At 48.2% G+C, this 20473-nt stretch overlaps 1 protein-coding gene across 2 annotated transcripts; it reads left to right on the top strand.

Moving 5' to 3' along the window:
- The first annotated feature begins 1728 nt into the window (after nt 1-1728).
- Nucleotides 1729-3897, top strand: adcyap1b (adenylate cyclase activating polypeptide 1b). Of its 2 annotated transcripts, XM_053882938.1 has the most exons (5): nt 1729-2044; nt 2124-2228; nt 2870-3001; nt 3218-3322; nt 3571-3897. In XM_053882938.1, exons 2-5 carry the CDS (start codon nt 2125-2127, stop codon nt 3752-3754), a joined length of 525 nt encoding a protein of 174 aa, XP_053738913.1. In that variant the 5' UTR covers nt 1729-2044; nt 2124; the 3' UTR covers nt 3755-3897. The 2 variants fall into 2 exon arrangements, with proteins under 2 accessions (XP_053738913.1, XP_053738914.1); XM_053882939.1 differs by lacking the exon at nt 3218-3322 and having other exon boundaries at nt 1740-2044.
- Nucleotides 3898-20473: the final 16576 nt, after the last annotated feature.

Here is a 20473-nt window from a genome sequence, read left to right as displayed (position 1 = left end):
GCAACACATTAGTCATCGTGAGTAACACCAAGATGACTTGGCGCTTTGACACTGGGTCACATGACCTGGCGGATGACATCCCCCGGACTCTGTTATGTCAGCTAACGCTATATTTTAGAACAAAAGGATGAGTCTCGTGGTGGTTTTGAGGATGAGTCACAGCGCAGGGGAGAATTAAAGTCAGCCGACTACATAACTCCAGCAAATAAATGTTGACATTCGAATCCTGCTTTTGGTTTGGGGAGGGAAATGCAATAAATAAATGATCATGGTGGTGAAGTCTTACAGGAGGAATATACTTTTCAGTGAAGAATGTTGATGGAAACAACTGGAAACTTTCGACAATGCACCGTACCTCAGCCAGCCTCTCAGAGGTTCCCACGTCAGAGTGAAGATGTTGAGGCTTCACATGAGACCGCTGCATCATGATTTACCTGGAGGTGAAAACCAAAAACAGCATCATGTTGTCAGTCAGTGTTCTTCTCCGACCATAATCCCTGTGTGTAACGCGGTATAACAAAGCATTTGTCACAGTCATCTGTGTAATTTATGACTTTGTATCCTTCGTGTACTACAGGTTATCGTGGGCTGCTGCAGAAATATGATTCAACACGCCATTATTCTGACCCAGACAACACAAACACATCGGTCTGATCAATGACTGTGATTGATTCTGTGCGATCTGAGCGGATTGTGAATGAGCCGGAGGCAGTTCTCTTCGTGTCCGCTTGATGACGCTCTTCCCTCAGACTATGTCGTCTCACCTGCAAACCGAGGCCTCAATCGAGCCTCCTCTTTCCATTTGAAGTACGCGGAGCTCAAGTTCTCGGGCATCACGCCCCACCATCGTGAAGTTGAGGCTCAACACCCCCCCACACCCCCCCCCCCCCCCCGACCCCCAACCCCCCACTCCCCCCCCGCCTGCAGTGACTGCATCTCTTCGTCATGTTGCGTCAACAAAGCGCTTACGTGAGTCTTGGCGTGTTAGTGTTTGACTCCAGGTGACATCTACTACACAAACTCCAAGTTAAATAAAGCGGTGTATAATGTATCGATAAAAAAAACATTGCGGTTCCATCTGGCGTCGCCTCAGGAACTACAACTTTTTTTTTTTTTTTTTTTTTGAAGTAATATCTAATGTGATTCCACCGGTTTTGACTCATCCGCTCGTAAATTAAAGACGTGGAAATGGGTTGATGGTTTACGGTCCCTGCGTCACCGTTTAAATGACATTCTTCCGGCAATGTGAGGTGATACAGGCCGAGGCCTCAGCATCAGCACCACCACCACCATCAGACAGCGGCCGATTATTGCCATTGATTTGGATGGAAGTGACTGTGAATTCCGCCGAACCCCATTTGAGGAATATTCATTTCAGCGCTGGTCAGCTCCGTGTACTCCCCGGGGGGGGAGGCCTTGAAGCCTGATCCCACAGCCTAATGACTTCCCAGCTCTGACGTCATCACCGCCGCGCGCGGACGGGACGGAGACGCGGACGGCGATGGATTGGCGAACGAAGTTTGGACGGAAAGTTCTGAAAAAGGTGGAGAAGCAAGAAAGGCGGGGAGAGGAAGGGAAGGGGGGGTCTACTGACGAAGGCGCCGGTGAGAAAGAAACTGTACTATTATATTCCGGGAGGAAGGCTTGATGACGTCTATAGCATCCTTAATGTGACTTATTGGATGGAGGAGGAGGAGGAAGAGGAGGAGGAAGGAGGGGGGCAAGGCTTAGGATACAGAGATAAAATCCAAGGCAGTCTGAGCTCAGGACAAAAAAGTTAAGAGCAAAGATATGTAGACGGACATTCGAGGCGCACTTTTTTTTGCTTCTCGCATTCATTGACGGAGACGCGCACACGCACACGCACCAGAGGAGAGAGAGAAAGAGAGGGAGAGAGAGTTCTGCTGCTGCTGCTGCTGCTGCTGAGGGGAAACATAAGGAGACGACGGAGGCGCTTGAGCCAGGAAACAAGTGCCGTGAGAAGATACCATCTCATCTCTCACAAGCCAAACGGAGCCGCGCCCGGATCCGTCTCCCGCGTTAGGTGAGCGCTCCATCTGCAGACCTGCGTGTTGCACCAAGTCGTTCTCTCCATAAACTTTTCTCTCTCTGTCCGTTTGCAGCATGGCCGGTTCGAGCAGAGCAACTTTGATCTTGCTCATCTATGGGATCTTTATGCACTACAGCGTCTTCTGCACACCTATCGGACTAAGTTACCCCAAAATCAGGTGGGTGCTCGCCTCCTTTCTGTCCCGCACTCCTTCGTTTCTCATGTTTCCAGGACGAACAGACGTTTTTAAATGTATTTGTCCGACACGCAGAGTGCGCGCCGAAATGAAATCTGGATGAAATGCAAAGTTACATGGGAATAATTCAGTTGTAAATTCAGAAGTGGGTGGATGACGACAGGCTGGCGTCACCAAGGAGATGCTCAGCGCGGTTATCCGTCTTTACATTTTTCATATTTTGGGCGTGGCTATTAAACGCAATTTTCGAGACGACGTTAAATTAAAAAAAAAAAACAACAACAACATTCTGACCATTAAAAAGCCATGTACCGGCAGGGACCGTCGCGTTCGGACACCTATTGTCTGGACTTTTTCAATAATTAATGAGGCTGGTTTAGATTCGTTTAAAATAAAAAAATATATATAAAAAAAAATATGCCTCGGCGTTTCTAACCGCCAGTCATAATACAAGTAATTATTTTTTTCATCGAATGCTCATTTTTGAAGCGCGCAGTTTGACTTGCGCACCGGAACTAGACGCGCAGTCGATGTCAGGGCCTCCTGGGAAATAACGATGGGATTAAATTACAAGCGATGTGGCGATCCCGCATCACGTCTGAGGACGTATATTCTGTTTCCAGACTCGATAACGACGCCTTCGACGAAGACGGGAATTCTTTATCGGACATGGGCTTCGACAGCGACCCGATTGCTATACGAAGCGCACCGACCTTAAACGACGACGGCTACCTCTACTACCCACCTGAGAAAAGGTAAATACGCCTGAGAAACAGCCCGATGCCTGTCTTGATTTTATTTTACCCCCCTGTTCTGTGTGACCCCCCCACACTCGAGTAGCCTAAAGTGACAAGGAGGCGCAAATAAAGGCGCAGTTTAGGCTACTCTTTTTGCTCATGTCTGTTTGCGCTTTGTTTTAATCCACTGATGGTCAATATATATATATGTGTTTTGGCATTCTATCATCTCAGAGCAGAAAGGCATGCTGAGGAAGAATTAGATAGAGCCTTGAGGGAGATCCTGGGTCAGTTAACAACGAGACATTATCTGCATTCTCTGATGACAGTTCGTGCAGGGTAAGGGTGTATATTTGTCTTATCAACCTGCACTTCACCTCCATTGCTTCCACACCATCCGCATTATTTTGAGGAAAAAAAAAACCCAACCCATTGCATTATTTATTTCTATTTTGTTGTTGCTGCTTGTGTGTGAATCCATGAGTAGTTTTTCCCCCTCTCAGCACAATATCATGAATTACTTAGAGGATTTTCCCAACTAAAAAAAGGGCTGGTGGAATGTTCTCATCCTTTCTTTGTGTGTGCAGCGAGGACAACAGCATGGAGGACGAGTCCGAGCCGCTCTCCAAGAGACACTCAGATGGCATCTTCACCGACAGCTACAGCCGCTATAGAAAGCAGATGGCCGTGCAGAAATACCTGGCTGCAGTTCTGGGACGAAGGTACAGACAGAGAGTTAGGAACAAAGGACGTCGACTTGCCTATTTGTAGCGTCGAGGCACCCCCAAAACTGCCCCCCTCCCTCCTTGTGTACATACATCCAGTCGTTAACAACAACAGTCATTCAGATATATCTGACCAACCAGTGGATTGCGCCTGTGTTCTTTCAACATGTATTTATGTATGAAGTAAAGCCATTAAAATGAATATTTTAATAATAATTATATTGTTTTTTTTTCCTTTTTGTACAGAAGCACTTGATCTCTCTATATATAGAAATATATATGATATATTTAACGCACAGTTGTGGACCAACATTTTATTTTTCATGTCTGTTTAAAAAGAAAAAAAAAAAAAAAAAACAGGATTAATGTGCACCTTCAACGTTATGCGCTTGAAATCTCTAAAGTTCATACATATGCAGAAAATAAATAGATTTAAAAAAAGACAATCAAAGTATTGAATGTTATACTTATTTTTGTAAACTATTTTTTTAGTGTTTTTTTTTTTCCCCCTTCCCCAGAACAGGCCATGAGCATGCTCTGTTTTTTTCTTCCCTCCCTCTCTGGAATGATAGATGTTGCCCTTTGACCAGCCTTCCTTAATGAGGATTCTGTGACCGGCTGTCACTCGCAGGGGAATGTAGAAGGATCGGCTGCGTTCACATTACAGTCCGGCCTTTGTGGGCGGATTTAAAAGCGATACATTTGGCCGCGGAGAAGACCGAATATCGCAGAAGTGATCTGTGAAATGAGATTAGCTAAACGTGAGTCAGACCTCACAAGAAGCCACAGGAGAACGTCTTTTTTCAAAGGCTTAAATGTCCTTCCATCCTCATTTTGGAGGACCTGCAGTCTAAATGGTTGCGTTGCTACGAATAATTGGATGGATTTCAGGAACAAAAGTAAATGTTTCCCGCTACAGATTCAGCGTATGACGTCATAACAAGCTCTTTAAGCTGAAGAGTCGCCGCTCTTTGTCTGAAGACGTGTGATTTATTGCCCGGCTGATGAGGCGCAGGGAAAGACCTTGGGCAATTTCAGCAGATTGCAGACGTAATGTGAACGTAGACGATGGGATTTTTTAAGCAGCCGACATCGCCTGCTCACTCGCCTCAAAGTCGTTTACTGCGGCGGATCGATCAATCCTGCCAGTTAGGACGGTGTAACGTGTCTGATGTATGGAAACAACACACTGCACACATTCATCTCACTGAACGGTGGATTGTATCCGAGGAGCGGAGGGACACCTGATGAAGCCTGCTCGTCGTCGGTGCATGCAGACATAGACGTCGTCGTGACATGCATGCTTTACTTTGAAATTTAGCTCGAGCCACTTCCTCTTTGTGTTGTGAGACGCAGGAGTGACTTGTTGACTTCCTGCCGCTGCTGTGGAGAGTAGTTCTTGCCTTCAGACTGTTCTGCTTCTTCGACTGCCGCTGTTGGATGTATGAGTGAGGAGAGCAGCACGTGACGGAGAGGAGAAGGCGCGATAGGTGGTTACGTAAGCGCCAGAGCGGCCGCGGCCTCGCCTCAAGCGACCCACTGAGATCAGGGTCAACCAGTCTGACGGCGCGTCGGATGTTGAATTCCCGTCACGTTGGTGCGCCTTGTAGCGGAGGAATCTTCCCACTCTTTACTTAGCTCTCCGACAAATGTAGCTTTACGCGCTCCCTTGGAAAATCCATGTGGCTTTTTCTCCGCAGCGTGAGTGTCACACGAACGCCTGGTTCCTGTTTCATGTTTGTTTGCGTGAGACCGAATGTAGAGGTAGAAACAGCTTCTGGCTCTGGTGCCTTGCTTTGACGTGAGAAAAAAAAAAACGAAGAAAAATTCGCCACGAGAGACAGATGGCAATTTTTAGTGGCCCTACAATGCTGCAGTCCATTAGCTTACATTCAAACTCCCCCCTCTTTAGCGTCCCGTCAGATGCCCCGCCACTAGTAGGATTAGGCTTTCGTTTTTCAGCATGACCAGCGACTTATCAGTGGAAAAATACCAAAAAAAAAATAGACGTAAAAAAGAGTAGAATATAACTGTCGATGGAGGAGGCGACGTGTGTGTTTGTGTGTGTGTGTGTGTGTGTGCATGAGGTGTTCAGTGTCAGTGGGAATCTGTGATATTGTGTTTGTTATTGCTGAAGTGCTTATTCCTAAACTTGGGTCAGTCCATCGCGGCCGGAGCCCCAGTCCTTTGTTCATCACGATATTTTGTTCTGGGCGAACAGACCCTTGTTGAGATGGTAGAAAAAAAATGTTGTTGATATTTTATGAAAGCGCCAAACGCCTTACTTCAATGTTTATAATCTATCTGGAACAATGTGTTTGACCAAGTGAACCTTAGTACAAGTGACATCGTTACATCGCGCGCGGACGTGGGGTTTTCTCAATGTTCTGAAAAGTGTTGTAAGATTTGTATGAATAAATTTTTGTAAACAACAACATCTTTCCGATCAGTGTCTAATCCTTGATATTCACGGCGCAGGAGTTGGAGTCAGAGTCAAAAGTGAGCGCGCTCGCAACGATGGCACAAAGTTTCAAACGGTAGTTTTCCACTTTCACGGACAAATTTCTAAATAACAGTGCGATAGATTCATTTGATGGCAAGCGTTTTCTAAACTTTCTGCAAATTTCTTGGGCAAATAACTTTTTTTGTAAAGTTAGCATCGGGTATTTTCAGTTGCTTAGCAATTTCCATCTACTTATCTGAAGTCATGTCTCGGTTTCGTAAAGAAGCATTCCTTGTCACCCGGCTAGACGTACCAGGAACACCGCGCCGGAGCGCAGCCACTACTTCTATGAGCCGACCACAGGTGGCTAGGCTAAGTCGGATGCTAGCTGAAAAAGCTCATTTCAGCTGCTTGCCTGTTCAGTTTTTCAGTCTCCAGACACGCGCAGGTTGGGTGGAGCAAGATATTTTACACAAAATATAACGCGACAAACCATGTACGAACCTTTAGCGCAAGCTAGCTAGCTTGTTAATTCCATAACAAATTGTTTCTTTAGCAAGAAAGTCTGATTTCCTAGGGGTAACTGCCGTTGATATCCTGTCATAAAATTAGCCTTCATGACTTCAATGTACAAACAAGGGAACCACAATCGTAAAACAAGATTCCGCTTGTCATCACCAAAAACAAAAAGCACAATACATTTTTCGCTGACTTCACGAAGTACAGCGGGAACAACCTCACTGAAAAATCTATCACAGAATAAATGTCAGCAGTCCACTCTTTGTTTGTATCCTAATTCTCAGAGTGGATTTTTTTGCATGGCTTTTTCTCACACAAACCATGACTCACGTTGCAAAACTGCCGATCACTACTCAGCAATTCATACGTAACAACAAATATTCCGGAAACTTTTTTCCAGAATGATGGTCAAAGACATACGTTTAAACGTAGTGGTAGGAACATATGCTAGCGAGCGACTGCAGCATAAAAACCCTCAACTCGATGCAAACTTCTTAAAAGTGTGTTTGTAAGTAACTTGCAAGTTCCTATTTTCAAATTGCGATATTTGCGTTGGAAGTGAATTCCAACTGACATGAAATCATTTCAGAGAGTAGCATAAGTTGTTGAAATGTGTAACGTGAGAACAGTCGTTGGCGTGGAAAAGTCGTACACTTCTCTGGGTCGGTGTTTCAGTAGAGTTGAACCAACCACGCAACTAGTCGCACAAAGTTGAGCGTAACATCCAGTCGGAATTTCCGCCGTGAATTTAAAAGCTAATCGTCGGCTTGTGATCTGCTTTACGAGAAGCGCTTAAAGATTTATAAGACAAGACAACGTAATGGTTCATGATGCCGCCCAATAATCCTGTTTATGGCTCCGACTCATCCATAAAAGATTAGTGAAGTGATAACAATAGATGATCACAGCAGCTATCGATTCATGGTCGCAGCACAAAGCACTTGCGGTTCCAAACTGCGCGTTCGTAACGTGGCAGGCAGGAGCCGTCCAGGTCTGAGGGAGACTCCCTCCTCCCGCAAGTCTTTCTACATCCTTGGCCTTGGAAGTGCAGCTGAGTCCCGAGAGAGCGGAGGATGGGTGTGGCAACCCGTGTGCGTGTGTGTGTGTGTGTGTGTGCAACAGAGCTCAACTAACCCAATCAGAGAAATGTTGCATGGCAACAGTGCACAAAGGGACACAGCGATGCGCGTGTCCAGTGTGTACACTCGCGGAGAAGAAGCCAGGCGAAGTGTGGCTGCTTTGTGCCATGTTCGGAAAGCCGCGCTGCTTCCCTCACAGATGGTGCAATAACGACAACCATCGCTGCCACAGCGGAGCAGCGGTGGTAAATATGATTCATGAAAACCAGCAAGAAATGAATCAGTGGCCAGGAAAATGGCAGCGCAGTCACATTCTTTGTCCGGTCCCCCGGCGGCCCCTGATTCATGAGAGCCGCGATCAGCGCCTGACAGACCGTCAATTGTCAGCTACCTGCGTGATGCATGAGACGTCTCTCTTCTTTATCGCTCCCTCCTCCTCTCCTCCGCACCTGTCAGGAAGCAGGCGCAGGTTTAGTCTCCTTCCAAGATCTGACCCTGCTTTGTTGGGGTGAATAAATCAACCATGCATTCATAAATCAGTTGGCTTTTCCATTCAGCCGCGGACAGTTGACGCACTGACAAACTCCCCACTTTGTTTGCAGCTGCCTTCACCCGGATCCTATTTGTACATCATGCCAGTGAAGTCCTGGACTGATCGACGCAGGCCCCGCCTCCAGATCGCTCCTGTAAATCTGTGATTCGAAGAGGGTTTTCCTAAAAAAAAACCATTCGCCTGCAGGCACGTCTTAATTATGTAAAAGGTGTGACGGGGGGAGGGGAGGCTGTGTTGGCAGACGCTCCGCTGGGAGTTGTCATGTGCTGCAGCCACACCCAGCTGCCTTTGTCCCGCGTGTGTGAGACGAGCGTGTGAATGCGTGGAGGGCTTGTTTACACGTGCGCCGCCGTTTATGGCTCTTTTACGGGGAACTCATTTGCTTTTCCTGAGTCGGAAATGATGCATCACAGGGGAGCGTAGATGAAGGTGCGCCTGGAAAACCGCTCGAGACGATCCAGCCTGGACTCTCCGTGGCTCCAGGGCCACCTGCAGCCCTTGGTCTGGCCGGTGTGGAGTCTTTCTCACTTTAGTCTGACTTTGACAAAGGCCTTGAAAGTTGCACAAGTGCAGATTAAGTTGGTTGCCAGTGTATATTGGAATTTCTCACTCATCTTCAGTGCAGTTAGTTGAGATGAAAATGTGTTAATCTGTTGACAGGCCACTCGTGTTCCCTCTCAAATCAAATTGAAGACCACAGCGGCAGATGTGCAACTCTTGCGCCGTTCTCACCGTTGCGTTTTTCTGATTTATAGTGGAAACAGATGGTTAATCCCAAACAAAATCATGGTCAATTTTATTGTCTCTCTCTCTCCATGGAACCCGAGTCCTTTCCATGCTCATCAGGTTCATCGCAATGACGGCTTCTTTCTTTCTTTGTTTCTTTTTTATAGCTGGTCCATTCACAGCAGCTCATTTCTGTAGCTCCACCTGACACCTCCTTCACCTCATACTCTCTGTCTTTTAGACTTGAACTCCATCAGCTGGCGATCTAGCTGGAGTCAGAGTCAGACGAGTCGGGGACCAGGTCATGAATGGGAGAAAGGAGTCGATCAGAAATGGGAGGGAGAAGGTTTGGAAAGACAGCCATGGAAAAAGAGGAGGGCGACTTGAAGAGGAGAGGTGGCTGGGGACGATGATCCAGATAGGTTAAGGAGGAGGACCTGTTGATGGGAAACGCAGGGAGAAGATCCTCCAGGGACTTGGTGTGCACTGATCGACGGATCGTTACAGCCCCTCAGAGGTGGACTAATGAGCACCAGGGATGGGAGCATGGAGATGCAAGGTCTACATTGTGAGGGGAGACAAACACTCGAAAGCGGGAGATAAGATGTTTGGTTTTCGTCATGATTTTCAAATGAGACATAGGCTGAGAATGGGACACTCCTCATGAATCATTCAGTGGTCCGGGAGGAGACCAGGCCTCCTCCGTCACGCCTGCACCCTGACACCCCCCCACCCACCCTCGCGGATCTCATCTCCTGGTGGCCGTGTCAAGCTGACCATTAAGCAGAAGGCAGCGAGCAGCAGCCCCTCTGGGAGCCGGCGGCGCAGGGAGGAGAGACGTGAGCACGGGCTCTACAGACACGGCCCAGCGATCGGGACTTTGAAGAAAACATTTACCTGCTGTGCTCCACTGAGCATGAGTGACCCCCCCATCCATCAATCTCAACGAGCCAGGAAGATAAGTGAGCGAGCGAGTCGCTGTCAAAACAATGTTTGAAAAGGGAGTTTTGGCTAAAAAGGAGCTCTGAACTTTCTCATTATCAGTTGGAGCATCGCGCCCTTCGTCTTATCTGGGAAAATACTTTAATCCTTGACGACTCCCTGCTGCCAGGTCTACATTATTACTGAGACCGTAATGTAAAATTCATTCAAATGTAAAACTCCACTCCATAAAAACAGCCCAATGCGTCACTTTCTCACACCTTGTGTAGAGATCACACCGATACAGGCCTTGATTTGGGGTTATAATCCCGGCACTAAGGAGTCTTTCATCTGCCGCTCTGAGTTTGTGAAGCCGTCTGGAGTCAAGTCACTCACACTGCGTGGTGAAATATTGGCTCAATATACAGAGAATCAATAGAAGTGGTGACTATTCACCATAAACCATGATGGAAAATGCAATAAGAAGACGTCAAAGTTACACTGAAAAATCCCACCAACAAGGTTTATGATGTGTTGCTTTAACTTGTGAGCAGGTCATTTTCACCTCTTCCACTTGCTACAATCCCATAAATGTTTGGAGGCAACGCTCACACAAATAGGCTCAGTCCACACAGGTCCTTTTGTCTTGTGTGATGAAAAACCTTCTCACAATTCTCTCTCCTAAAATGCTTGTTTTCCATGGCCTTATAGAATATTTCACTAATACTTTGAGGCTTCAGAATTAGTTGATGGTCCCTAACTGATGGCGGCTCGTAGCATTAGCGCTGCCTGTGAGAGTGTGTCCACGATCAGTGAAGCCTAATGGGGACACGGAAGAGGACGCCGCCGCCAATACCAGAGCGGAACTCCGTCCAATGTCCAACTATTTTCACCAGCGCAGCGGGAGACCTGCATGTGTTGATGTGAACCAAGGCAGACGAGCGCGTCAGAGAACCTATGAGGACCACTCCATCTCATCAAAGAAACAGGGATCCGGAGACTCAGAGTCGACCAGTGTCATGATCAAAGGTTCCCTGGATTCAAAATAAGTTTCAAACTACGATCGTGAACCAAAGTCCACCACACTCTCCACAACTGTCAAACGCCGCGGAGCTGGAGAGCGCGGCGCCATCACCGTCTCCACATGTTCACGTGTGCAGGTCCAATGCAGCGAGTGAGTCGCGTGTTTATCGAATTTATCGTAAGATGCAGAATTGTCATGGTGGAGATTGTGTTTGGCGGGATATCACGTAGGAGAAGACTGGCAACCTGTTCACCTGGAACAGGCTCCACCCACCGAGACCCTCATCGGGGAACAAGCGTTACAACAAGAACAAATCAATGACGTATATCTCAAACATTACTGCGGGTGAGTCCGGTCTCATGAGATTTTAGAATGTGTGTGCGTGAGGATTGATAAGACCGTGGCCCCCGCAGACAGACAGCCAGCCAACAATCACCCAGGTGTCACCTTTGCTCGCTGACATTCATCGTATCGAACTGAGGTGAAAGCATGTTAACTTAAAGGTCTGCCAGCCACCTCCAGCTCCACCGTGCACGCCATTGTCAAATCATACTCCAGTGGTCACAGACGCTGTCAGAACACAGTCTCCGTGTGACGCCGCTGATCCCAACATGCACCAGTCGCCTCTGTCCCGGCCACATCCGCTCTCATCAGCAGCCTTCAGCTGCCGAAGATGGTGACTTTTCCATTACGATCTTGTCAAAATGGAGACTTGTGTGCGAGCTGCTGTGGTAGGACTCTCCCTTCGGTCCAAATCCTCAATGGCTGCAGCATCCTAATTTGTAAAAGCACATTCTTATCAGGCAAGTTCCCCTCCCTCTCCGCGGCAGCACTTAAATGGAAAAGTCCCCAAAGCTTGCAGCTTCATGTTGTTTTCCATCAAACAAATTTCTTCAAAGTGGCTTCTCCCAGTGTGGTTCTCTCCAAGACACAGGCAGAGAAGTGATGCCTGCTACGCTTCACATTTGGAGCCTTGAACAACCGCAGGATGGGAATGTGCTAACTTTCTTTCCGTTTCAGTCTCAGATCTGGATGAAGTTTATTCACTTTGCTCTCACAAATGCATCCACATTTGACAAAATACTGTCGTCTTCTATCGCTGTTGCAAAAACATTTAAGAGTCCAAACTGATTTTGCAGCGACGTCACAATCGGAAGGTTTTGTGGATTACAATGTTTCACCTGGAGAAATTTTGTCCCGAGATGAGCCTGAATTGTGCCTGAAGAGAATAATAAACCAGAGAAAGTCCATTTGGACAGTCCAACTCGTGTCTTCATGTTTTCGGTGTCAAGTGAAGTCGACTTCCTCGGTGCCCATCTTGCCGAGAAAGCCAGGCTTTCTTGGTGCCAGGCGGCATGGACACTGATCCGTGGCACCCGTGCCACACTTGCTTTTCAACCCTGACCCTGTTTGAATGGTCCGCTATCTCTAGAATGTCAGGGACGCAAGGGGCAAGCATCAAAAATAGGACCGTATTAAAGGGGTCACAGAGCGTCATGCTGCTTCCGGGAAGCCTCATAAATGCCGTGCGGCACCTGATGGGAGCGCTGTTACTGACTAGAGTTGAAGATGTGGACCCAAAGAACAGTCACCACACTTCAGCAGAACCAAGGGGTTAAAATTTATTTTAACACAGGACATCTGAAGCCGCACTTCCCCTTCCAGCCTCGCGATGGGAACAAACAAACGGCACTACTTTTACCCCGCCCCTCTCTCACCTCCTACGCTCACAATGTTCCTCCTCCTTTTGGGCACACGAAGCAGAACACTGAATAATGCATCATCGTGTGGCAGCCAGGTGTGAAACCTGTGTGAGAGGATAGTGAGAAGAATGTTCCCGTGTTTGGATGTGAGGGGGAAGACGCTACCACACCTGTTCCCCCTGCAGGTAAGTATCGTGCCGCTTCATTCACGCTCGCCTTGAACAGAGCGCCTCAATGAGAGATGTGCTAATGAATGGAAAACTTAAGTGCAGATGAAGAACGCTCATGACTCTCCAGCTACGTCCTTTCTACCGTTGTTTCTAAATCTTCAGATGATCTTTCGGAAGCTGTGACCAAACATCGCCTCCAGACTTAGCTCCATCAGCTGGAGCTGTGCTTGTCTTTCTTCTAAAATATCATGAATTTATTGATCTGAGGTCAGGTGCCTGTGGCACAGAAGCTCCTGCAGCTGCTCCCCACAACTTCTCCGCACCAGAGCAGCAGTTCAACTTATTATTTTCACAAATCTGGAAAAGGCTTTTCAGTCGAACGTATCTGTGAACCAGCTCCGCCCGTCAGTCGATCTCACCCATCACTTCCTTCCCTCACTCGTGAACCTGGTCACAAGGTTCCACTCTTTTCAGATCTGCGCTCCACATGTATAATCTGGAAAGCACCAAACAGTCTGCTCCTCTTGCTTTGTTTGAGGCAGCCAAACAAACAAATGAGAAAAGTTTGCAGTGAGAGTCCTCCCCTCCACTTGTACCATCTTCCTACGCTGACAGCAGTTCACAGATCCAGGAGATTTCTCTCTCTGATGCCAGGAGGGTAAGTGTTTGCTTTGTGAGGGCGGAATCACAAAGGCTTTTCCCGTCTTCTCCCACATCGTCCAAAGTGCTGCCTGTCTCTGACTAATGTGGAATGGTCTGTGTGTCTGAGCGTTGAGGAGAGAGGTGTGAGTGGGGAGCATATGGAGGCGGCTCCGCAGTCACACCTGTGAGCGACGACCGCACTCTCCTGGGTATCACACCCTGAGCTCACACGCTGACTGCGTCTCCTCTCATTTCTCTTACTCTCTTTCTTCTCCGCTGTTGGAGGCCTCCCAGGCTACACCGATCTTTGTTCCAGTGACTGACGTGTTCTGAAACGTTCTCAACTCCCTGCAGCCCGCGGCCTCCGACGGTGCTGCGTGCACCAGCGGTGAGACTCTAACAGACTCTTTTGTGGGATGAAACAACAATTTAAAGTTTGGCTCGCGGAGCTCCATCACTCTGCTCCTTGCTCCCATCCCTCTCGTCCCTCTGGTCCACAGGAGGAAAAGTCCCACATTAGAGACAACCAAACAAGACCTAAAAACAAAGGGCCACACACAGATGGGGTTGGACTTTGGTCCACCGGATCCTCTGGGTCTCAGAGATTTTGGCCATGCTGGTTTCACTTCTTCTTCCACTCAGTCAACCCAAACTTTTAGGGACTTAAGGTTGTCATGTCTCAAAACAACAATTGTCCTCCAACTGGTCTTGTTGGAACACACAATCTTTGGCTATTCTTTCACAAATGTGTTGCTCTACTGTCGTGTTTGTGTACAGCGCTCAGAGGATGACATCGCTACACACAGGCCTGGCGTGTGCATTGCATCAGGGTGGACAAAGCTTTTTTTCTAAAAACAACTCCGTGTTTATGGAACACTTTTTCGGGCAGGAAACAGATCAGACAGGTAGCGCTCTGCTAACATTACGTTCTGCAGCTGCTAACTTTCAAAACAACTTTCCCTTATGTCCTGAAAGAATTCATTTAAGGATGAAGAATAGTAAACATTATAATTGCTGTTCCACTAATCTGGATTTTTTGTGTGAATCAGTGAGCAGACACTCTGGTTGCACTGCGCTACATTAGCATTGCTAACTGAACAACCCCTTAAAATCATCCTCAAGAGTCATCGTTTATCGAGAACAACAACAGAAAACATTCCCTGCACTCGGAGAAACTTGGTGTAGTGGTTGAATTCTAAACTGCTAATGCTAACACAGCGGCTGCCACATAAAGACTGAGCTAGCAAGTGAAGCTAAACAGTGCATTTGTGCGCACAATTTGAGGCGTTCACCTGAACCAGCCGATGAAGACTCTCTGTGAGTCTGTCCTGCTCGAGTCTGTCAGGATCAGGTGACGGAGAGACGTGGTGGATAAATACGTCTGAGTAATAGCTAATGTTTGCCGTGGCTCCAAACGTATCTGACATCTGCTGCAGGAGCTGTCAGCGCTCATTAGTGCTCGCGGTGGCCATAATTAGAAGAGAGACGTCAACGACACCTTCTCATTAATGAGAGTCGGTTTGTTGGAGGAAGGATGGTCAACAAGTTCTGTTGCCAGATGAGTTAGTTCAGATGATAACGTGACTATAAGATGATCATTTGCTGAGTCGTTGTTTCGACTGTGAAATGAGAGAAACCAGAAATCAGAGCAGCAGGATCTCAGCAGTACGTCCCACTGGACGCCAGGCTGGAACAGCACGTCACCCTCTGAGATGCAGGCCAGTGATGTCATACTATGTGACTAAGCAGCTCTGAACACGGACTGAGTGCTGGCTGCTTACACAGTCGCGGGCCGCGTGCTGAGAAACAGCTGTCACTCAGAGCCGTCTCCGAGGTGTCCATCATGGCGGCGCGCGGACGGAGAATATTGGCCATCTGCTGCTGTTTTTGCTGGCCGGCGAGCGACAGGCTGAATCACTTCCACCGAGCTGGTGTGGGAGGCGTCTCCATCGGTGACCGGCGGCAGCTTGTGTGCATGTTGGGAGCCATATGTGGAGGTATTCGCCGTTGCACGCCGACACGTGGCACGAGTCGCTCTTCTCTGGTTAGAGACAGTGACCGGACACGGGCTGCTGCAGAAACATGTGGCTGACCGGAGGCCCTAAATCCAGAGTCAAGGTCATCGTGACTCGAGTAGCTTCCATCATGACCATCATTTGAAGCGCTGCCACTATAGCTAGCTCACTAAAGTGTGGCGTAATTCAGAACATCAAGGACGCAGCGTCTTCCCAGGAATATTAAAGTCCAGAACCTATTAAATATCCACCAAAAATGATTCAATAATGTGTGAAACTCAACTCCATTAGATTTTGGGTAAACGTACACTGACATAACAAGACTAGCTATAGATTGAGACATTAAGAAACGTGTGCGCTGTTTATGTTTTTATGTAGCTTAACCACCCGAACGAGGAAACACACTGTCGGTGAGGATGGACAAAGATAGCAGAGCTGTCGACAACAACAAGGTAACTTAAATACATATCGACAAAAACAACAGAAAACTCCCCCAGCAGGGGGCGATATCTCGGCGTGACAAAACCTCTGCTGCTGAAGTGCTGCGGAGAACCCTACAATTCCAACACTGGTCCCCACAGACCCACCAAGAGCCACAACACAATCTCTCTTGTGTGGGGCCCAGCCACTGAGATGGATGGATGGAAGAGAGTCAGAGCAAATGAGAGAGTCAGAGCATTCTTAATAAAACATACTTTCTTTTTTTTAGAAGTTTTGATCAGCCCATTTGAACATTTTTGTCCCGCAAACCAAACAAAAATACTGATGCAAATACCTTGTAAGCACATTTTTAAATGAGATGTTTCACCCATATCATGTCACTTCAAAAGATCTTCATTTGGTTAGTATTTATTTTGAACATATTGAGCATATTTGAAGCAGATAATGCCATGGCGTAAAAACACTTTTCCCTATTTTATAATATTTGCTTCTGTCCTTCTGTCCCCCTGGCCACCCCTGATCCCATCTGGTGCCATCTCACCTAAACTTGGAGTTCTTCTCTCTTTGTCAACTAATTTGTTTTAGTCTCAGTACAGTTTTAGTCGACAAAATATCATAAGATCATAGTCAAAGAAAACAACAGCGGATTTATTCGACTATAATAAAGTTTGCAATGGAATGGATGTGCGTGCGCACAACCGCACATCATGCGCTCCGTGCGTGACGTCATGTGATGCCGAAGTTTCAGAGTCAAGAAGTTACATTGTTTTCTCCCAATAATTGGGAGAAACTGTCAGAGGGACAGAGACTCTGGAGGTGTGTTCGTGTTCTCTCCGATAAAATGTTCATGACGTCATACTCGCACTATAGAAAAGGCATTTTGGCAAAGACACGTGCTGACCGGTGTGAGTGGGTACATAAACGTATGTTTATTTCCCGTCACATTACAGTGAAATGCGCGCAGAACTGAAGGGTGAAATAGATCGCTGCCTCTCCACAGGCTGATTTATCAAAGCCTGGCTTGTAAACAAAAGCACACGGCTCTGGAGTTTGACTGGAGAGTGATCGGATAAACAGGTTCACGTTGGCTTCGTGATCGATAACAGTCATACTTTTGTCATTAATTCTGACTTAATCGCTGACAGACATTTCCCCCTCGTTCTTATTCGTTGATGAAAATGTCAATGCATTTCTTCATCGACCTCCTGAATGGATTTTTTATTGACTTATCTCTCGCCTTAGTCAGTAAAAAATGGCCATTGAGGATAATTATGTCTAAAAATGTTGGTCCACCAAACTGACACTGTTGTTGACTGTGTTTCAGTCAACGAAAACACCCTGCTGAGACACTGAAATCCCACCAAGGAGGAGAGTGCTGTGGTACATTGTGCAACAGCGAACAAAAGAGAAGCTTTGAGGTCATTCCCTCTTGTAGTGACGCCGTCTCTTCCCCAATGGAGCCAATGAGAAGCAGCTCCACGACCGGTTTGGTGATGGACAACCTGAACTAGTCTGATGTCAAAGCGACGCCTTCAACAGACTGAGTTCCTTGTCACTGTGCTGGACTCAAAAGTTTGGCCGACGCAGCGCCCAGCGAAAGATGCCTCTGCTTCACAGCGCGGGGTGATGGCGGGAGCGTATCGATCTTCGGCCGCAACAACTTCCTCTGTCAGCAGAATTCTATTTCTGGACCTGTCGTATCTCAGGAAGCCAACCAGACCTGATTTGCTGTGAATGACATTAGAATAACCGGCCTCCTGTCGGTGCCGCCGATCTATTTCCGTCCGAGCGAGCCCAACGATATCGACGCTCCAGTTCCATTTAGGTGCGCGAGTCACATTAACACGGCGGTGAACTGCCCTTCTCCACACTTATCAACCTGCGCGGCAGATGAGCCGGACGAAAGCGCCGCGTCAGCAGCTTCCACTGCCGTCCGCCACACAAACAAGCACAAGAATAGAGTGAGCGGCTTCTACTTTCAGACCTGTGGGAGCCGAACACCTCCTCCAGACCCAGCCTCCCCTGTGTCTTTAGCGCCGCTCTGTGTTTTGCCGGACTCGGATCATTGCCAAACAAACAAGCGCCCGACAGGACAGGAACAATCAATGGAGCCAGATTAAATCCAGCGACGCCGAGCCATTCGCGACAATCTTGAGAGTCATTCACCCCCCCATATTTCCAAACCTCGGGGTCAGAGGTGCAATAAGTACAGAGGCAGCGGGTCACGGGGGCAGACGATTCATGTCGTGGGCGGACGGGTTCTGGGCCCGTGTTTGCACCTGACACCCTCCAATTACACGTGACAGATGCCTGACGCGTGCACACACACTTTAATACGCCGCAGCCAAGAACGAAATCTCCATATCTGACGCAAAGCTCTTGTCCCCCCCTCGTCCACCTTTTGTTCCCCCACGTATATGACCAGATGTGGCCCCACTACAAATTTAATAAAGATGCAAAGACGCTGCTGCGTGAGTTCTCATCAGCGAGCGCGAGCGTGCGTGCGCGCGCGTGTGTGTGTCTTCCATAACGGAGCTGCTGGTGGAAGTGTTGCATGCGAAGTACATATGTGGATCTTACACACGCTGCTCTTCAAACACCTTATTAGCAGGCTCCATGTGTCAGTGGTTAATCCGTCCGTCCCTCTGGGGACCCCCACCCCTCCCTTCCAGACACCCCCTCATCACCACCTCCACAGATGGGTCATTTTATTTCCCAATAGAATTCGAATAATGGGCATTGAAGGATCCCGAAAGGGGGGCCGGTTCACCCCCTTAACACCAGCGCCAGAGTTGAACGGTGTAATGATGCAAGTGGTGTCCGGGAGGAGGGTGGGGCGGGGCTTGGTTCTATGAGCCAACAGACAACTGCAAACGCAAACAAAGAGGGTCTCCACGCTTGTTTAAGGGCGCGCTATTGAATCCATCAAGTGTTTAAGTGAAGCTAGTTCACGCCGAGGACCATCAACCAGAAGTGGGACGACAAAGGTGCGGACCAAACTTCGATAAAAACCAGCCAACGAATCGGAGCTGCCAATTAATTCCACGGCCTTCCTTCCCGAGAGAGAGTTTTCAGTGTTTATCGTTGAAATATCATCGACCCCCAAATTGAAATCTGGCTTCATCGCGCGGGCAGCTCCCTCACTTCATAATGATCTGCAGTAATGTTGGAAAGGAGGCGTCGGGGAATTCATTATTATCCCAGCTTAATGTCAGGCGCTCCAGAAAGGTCGAGGACGTGTCGACGGGTCACCCGTCCGCCGAGCGGCGCCCTGATGAAACTTCAGTTGGAGACCGGCGTCGCTGCTGTGTGTGTGCGGTGGGGGGCAGGAGGGTCCCATGATTTAAACATGAACAGTGGCGCCCCCGATAGGAAGGTCGCTGTGTTGCGACCCTGAACTCTTGAAGCCGGTCGGAGAGCTCCTGGAGTCCCTCTGAACCCCTGAAACCGCCGACCTAAAGCGGCATCCGTCTGTCAGGCTCATGGTTTTACATCATCCGGACCAGCCAGTCACGGTCCTGGTCCAGGATCTTGCCGCTTCCTTGAATTATCTGGGCAGGTTCCGGTGCCAACAAGGCTTCTGTTTCTGGGAAGGTTCAACTTTGATCTCAAAGTTTCTCGTTTTGGTGATTGACTCTGCAGCGGTTTGGTTCACTCGGGCTTTAACCACAAATGACAGCCGCTCCACCCGCGGTGGGACGGACGCGGTCCCGCCGAGCGCGTCGTCTCCCCGCAGCCATCTTCCTGGAAAAACACCATGCTCACGATATCAGGTGGGAAATGGTGCCGCTGTAATGAAGAAGACGTGCGAGTCGATAAGCCACGGAGGCTCAACAAGTCGGGGAGCCGAGAGCAACGGCGGATGAACAGTCCTGTCTGTCGGTGTCTTTTCTAATTATAGAAAATTCATTATCGAATCTCTGTGATTGCAGCAAACATTGCCTGCAGTCAAGAGAGGCAGAGGAGGAGAGGCTGGGGAGCCGACAGAGCCAGGGAAAGGAAGCGGGCGTCCAGTGGCCCAGCACCACTGCCTGGCTGGGGTTTGGACCGAAGCTGCTCTGAGAGACGCTGGACTACCTGCCAACAGTGGGAGGAAGGTCAAACGTGCACACCTGAGCGTGCTCCTCTCACCGGAATAAGGAAACACACACAGAAATGTTGCACCAAAACAAGGCGTCGCGTGTATTGCGTATCCAAAGATGTTGATGTCAGAGTGTCATGTAAAAAACAGAATCTGAGTGAATAGAAAACATATGGAACAGGAGGCAGAAAGGTAAATCCATCCATCCACCCATCCTTTCATCCATCCATCCATCCATCATCCATCCTTTCATTCATCCATCCATCCACCCATCCATCCATCCTTTCATTCATCCATCATCCATCCATCCTTTCATTCATCCATCCATCCATCCTTTCATTCATCCATCCATCCATCCTTTCATTCATCCATCCATCCACCCATCCTTTCATTCATCCATCATCCATCCATCCTTTCATTCATCCATCCATCCATCCACCCATCCTTT

This window comes from Synchiropus splendidus, chromosome 13 (assembly GCF_027744825.2).
Source record: "Synchiropus splendidus isolate RoL2022-P1 chromosome 13, RoL_Sspl_1.0, whole genome shotgun sequence".
In the NCBI taxonomy this organism is placed as follows: Eukaryota; Metazoa; Chordata; class Actinopteri; order Syngnathiformes; family Callionymidae; genus Synchiropus; species Synchiropus splendidus.
This window is presented reverse-complemented; position numbering and strand designations above follow the sequence as displayed.

Excerpts from the sequence above, each read along its gene's own strand:
- adcyap1b (XM_053882938.1), top strand. The coding sequence starts at position 2,125 with ATGGCCGGTTCGAGCAGAGCAACTTTGATCTTGCTCATCTATGGGATC. Across the intron at positions 3,002-3,217 it reads TACTACCCACCTGAGAAAAG|AGCAGAAAGGCATGCTGAGG; the intron begins GTAAATACGCCT and ends CTATCATCTCAG. Across the intron at positions 3,323-3,570 it reads CTGATGACAGTTCGTGCAGG|CGAGGACAACAGCATGGAGG; the intron begins GTAAGGGTGTAT and ends TTGTGTGTGCAG.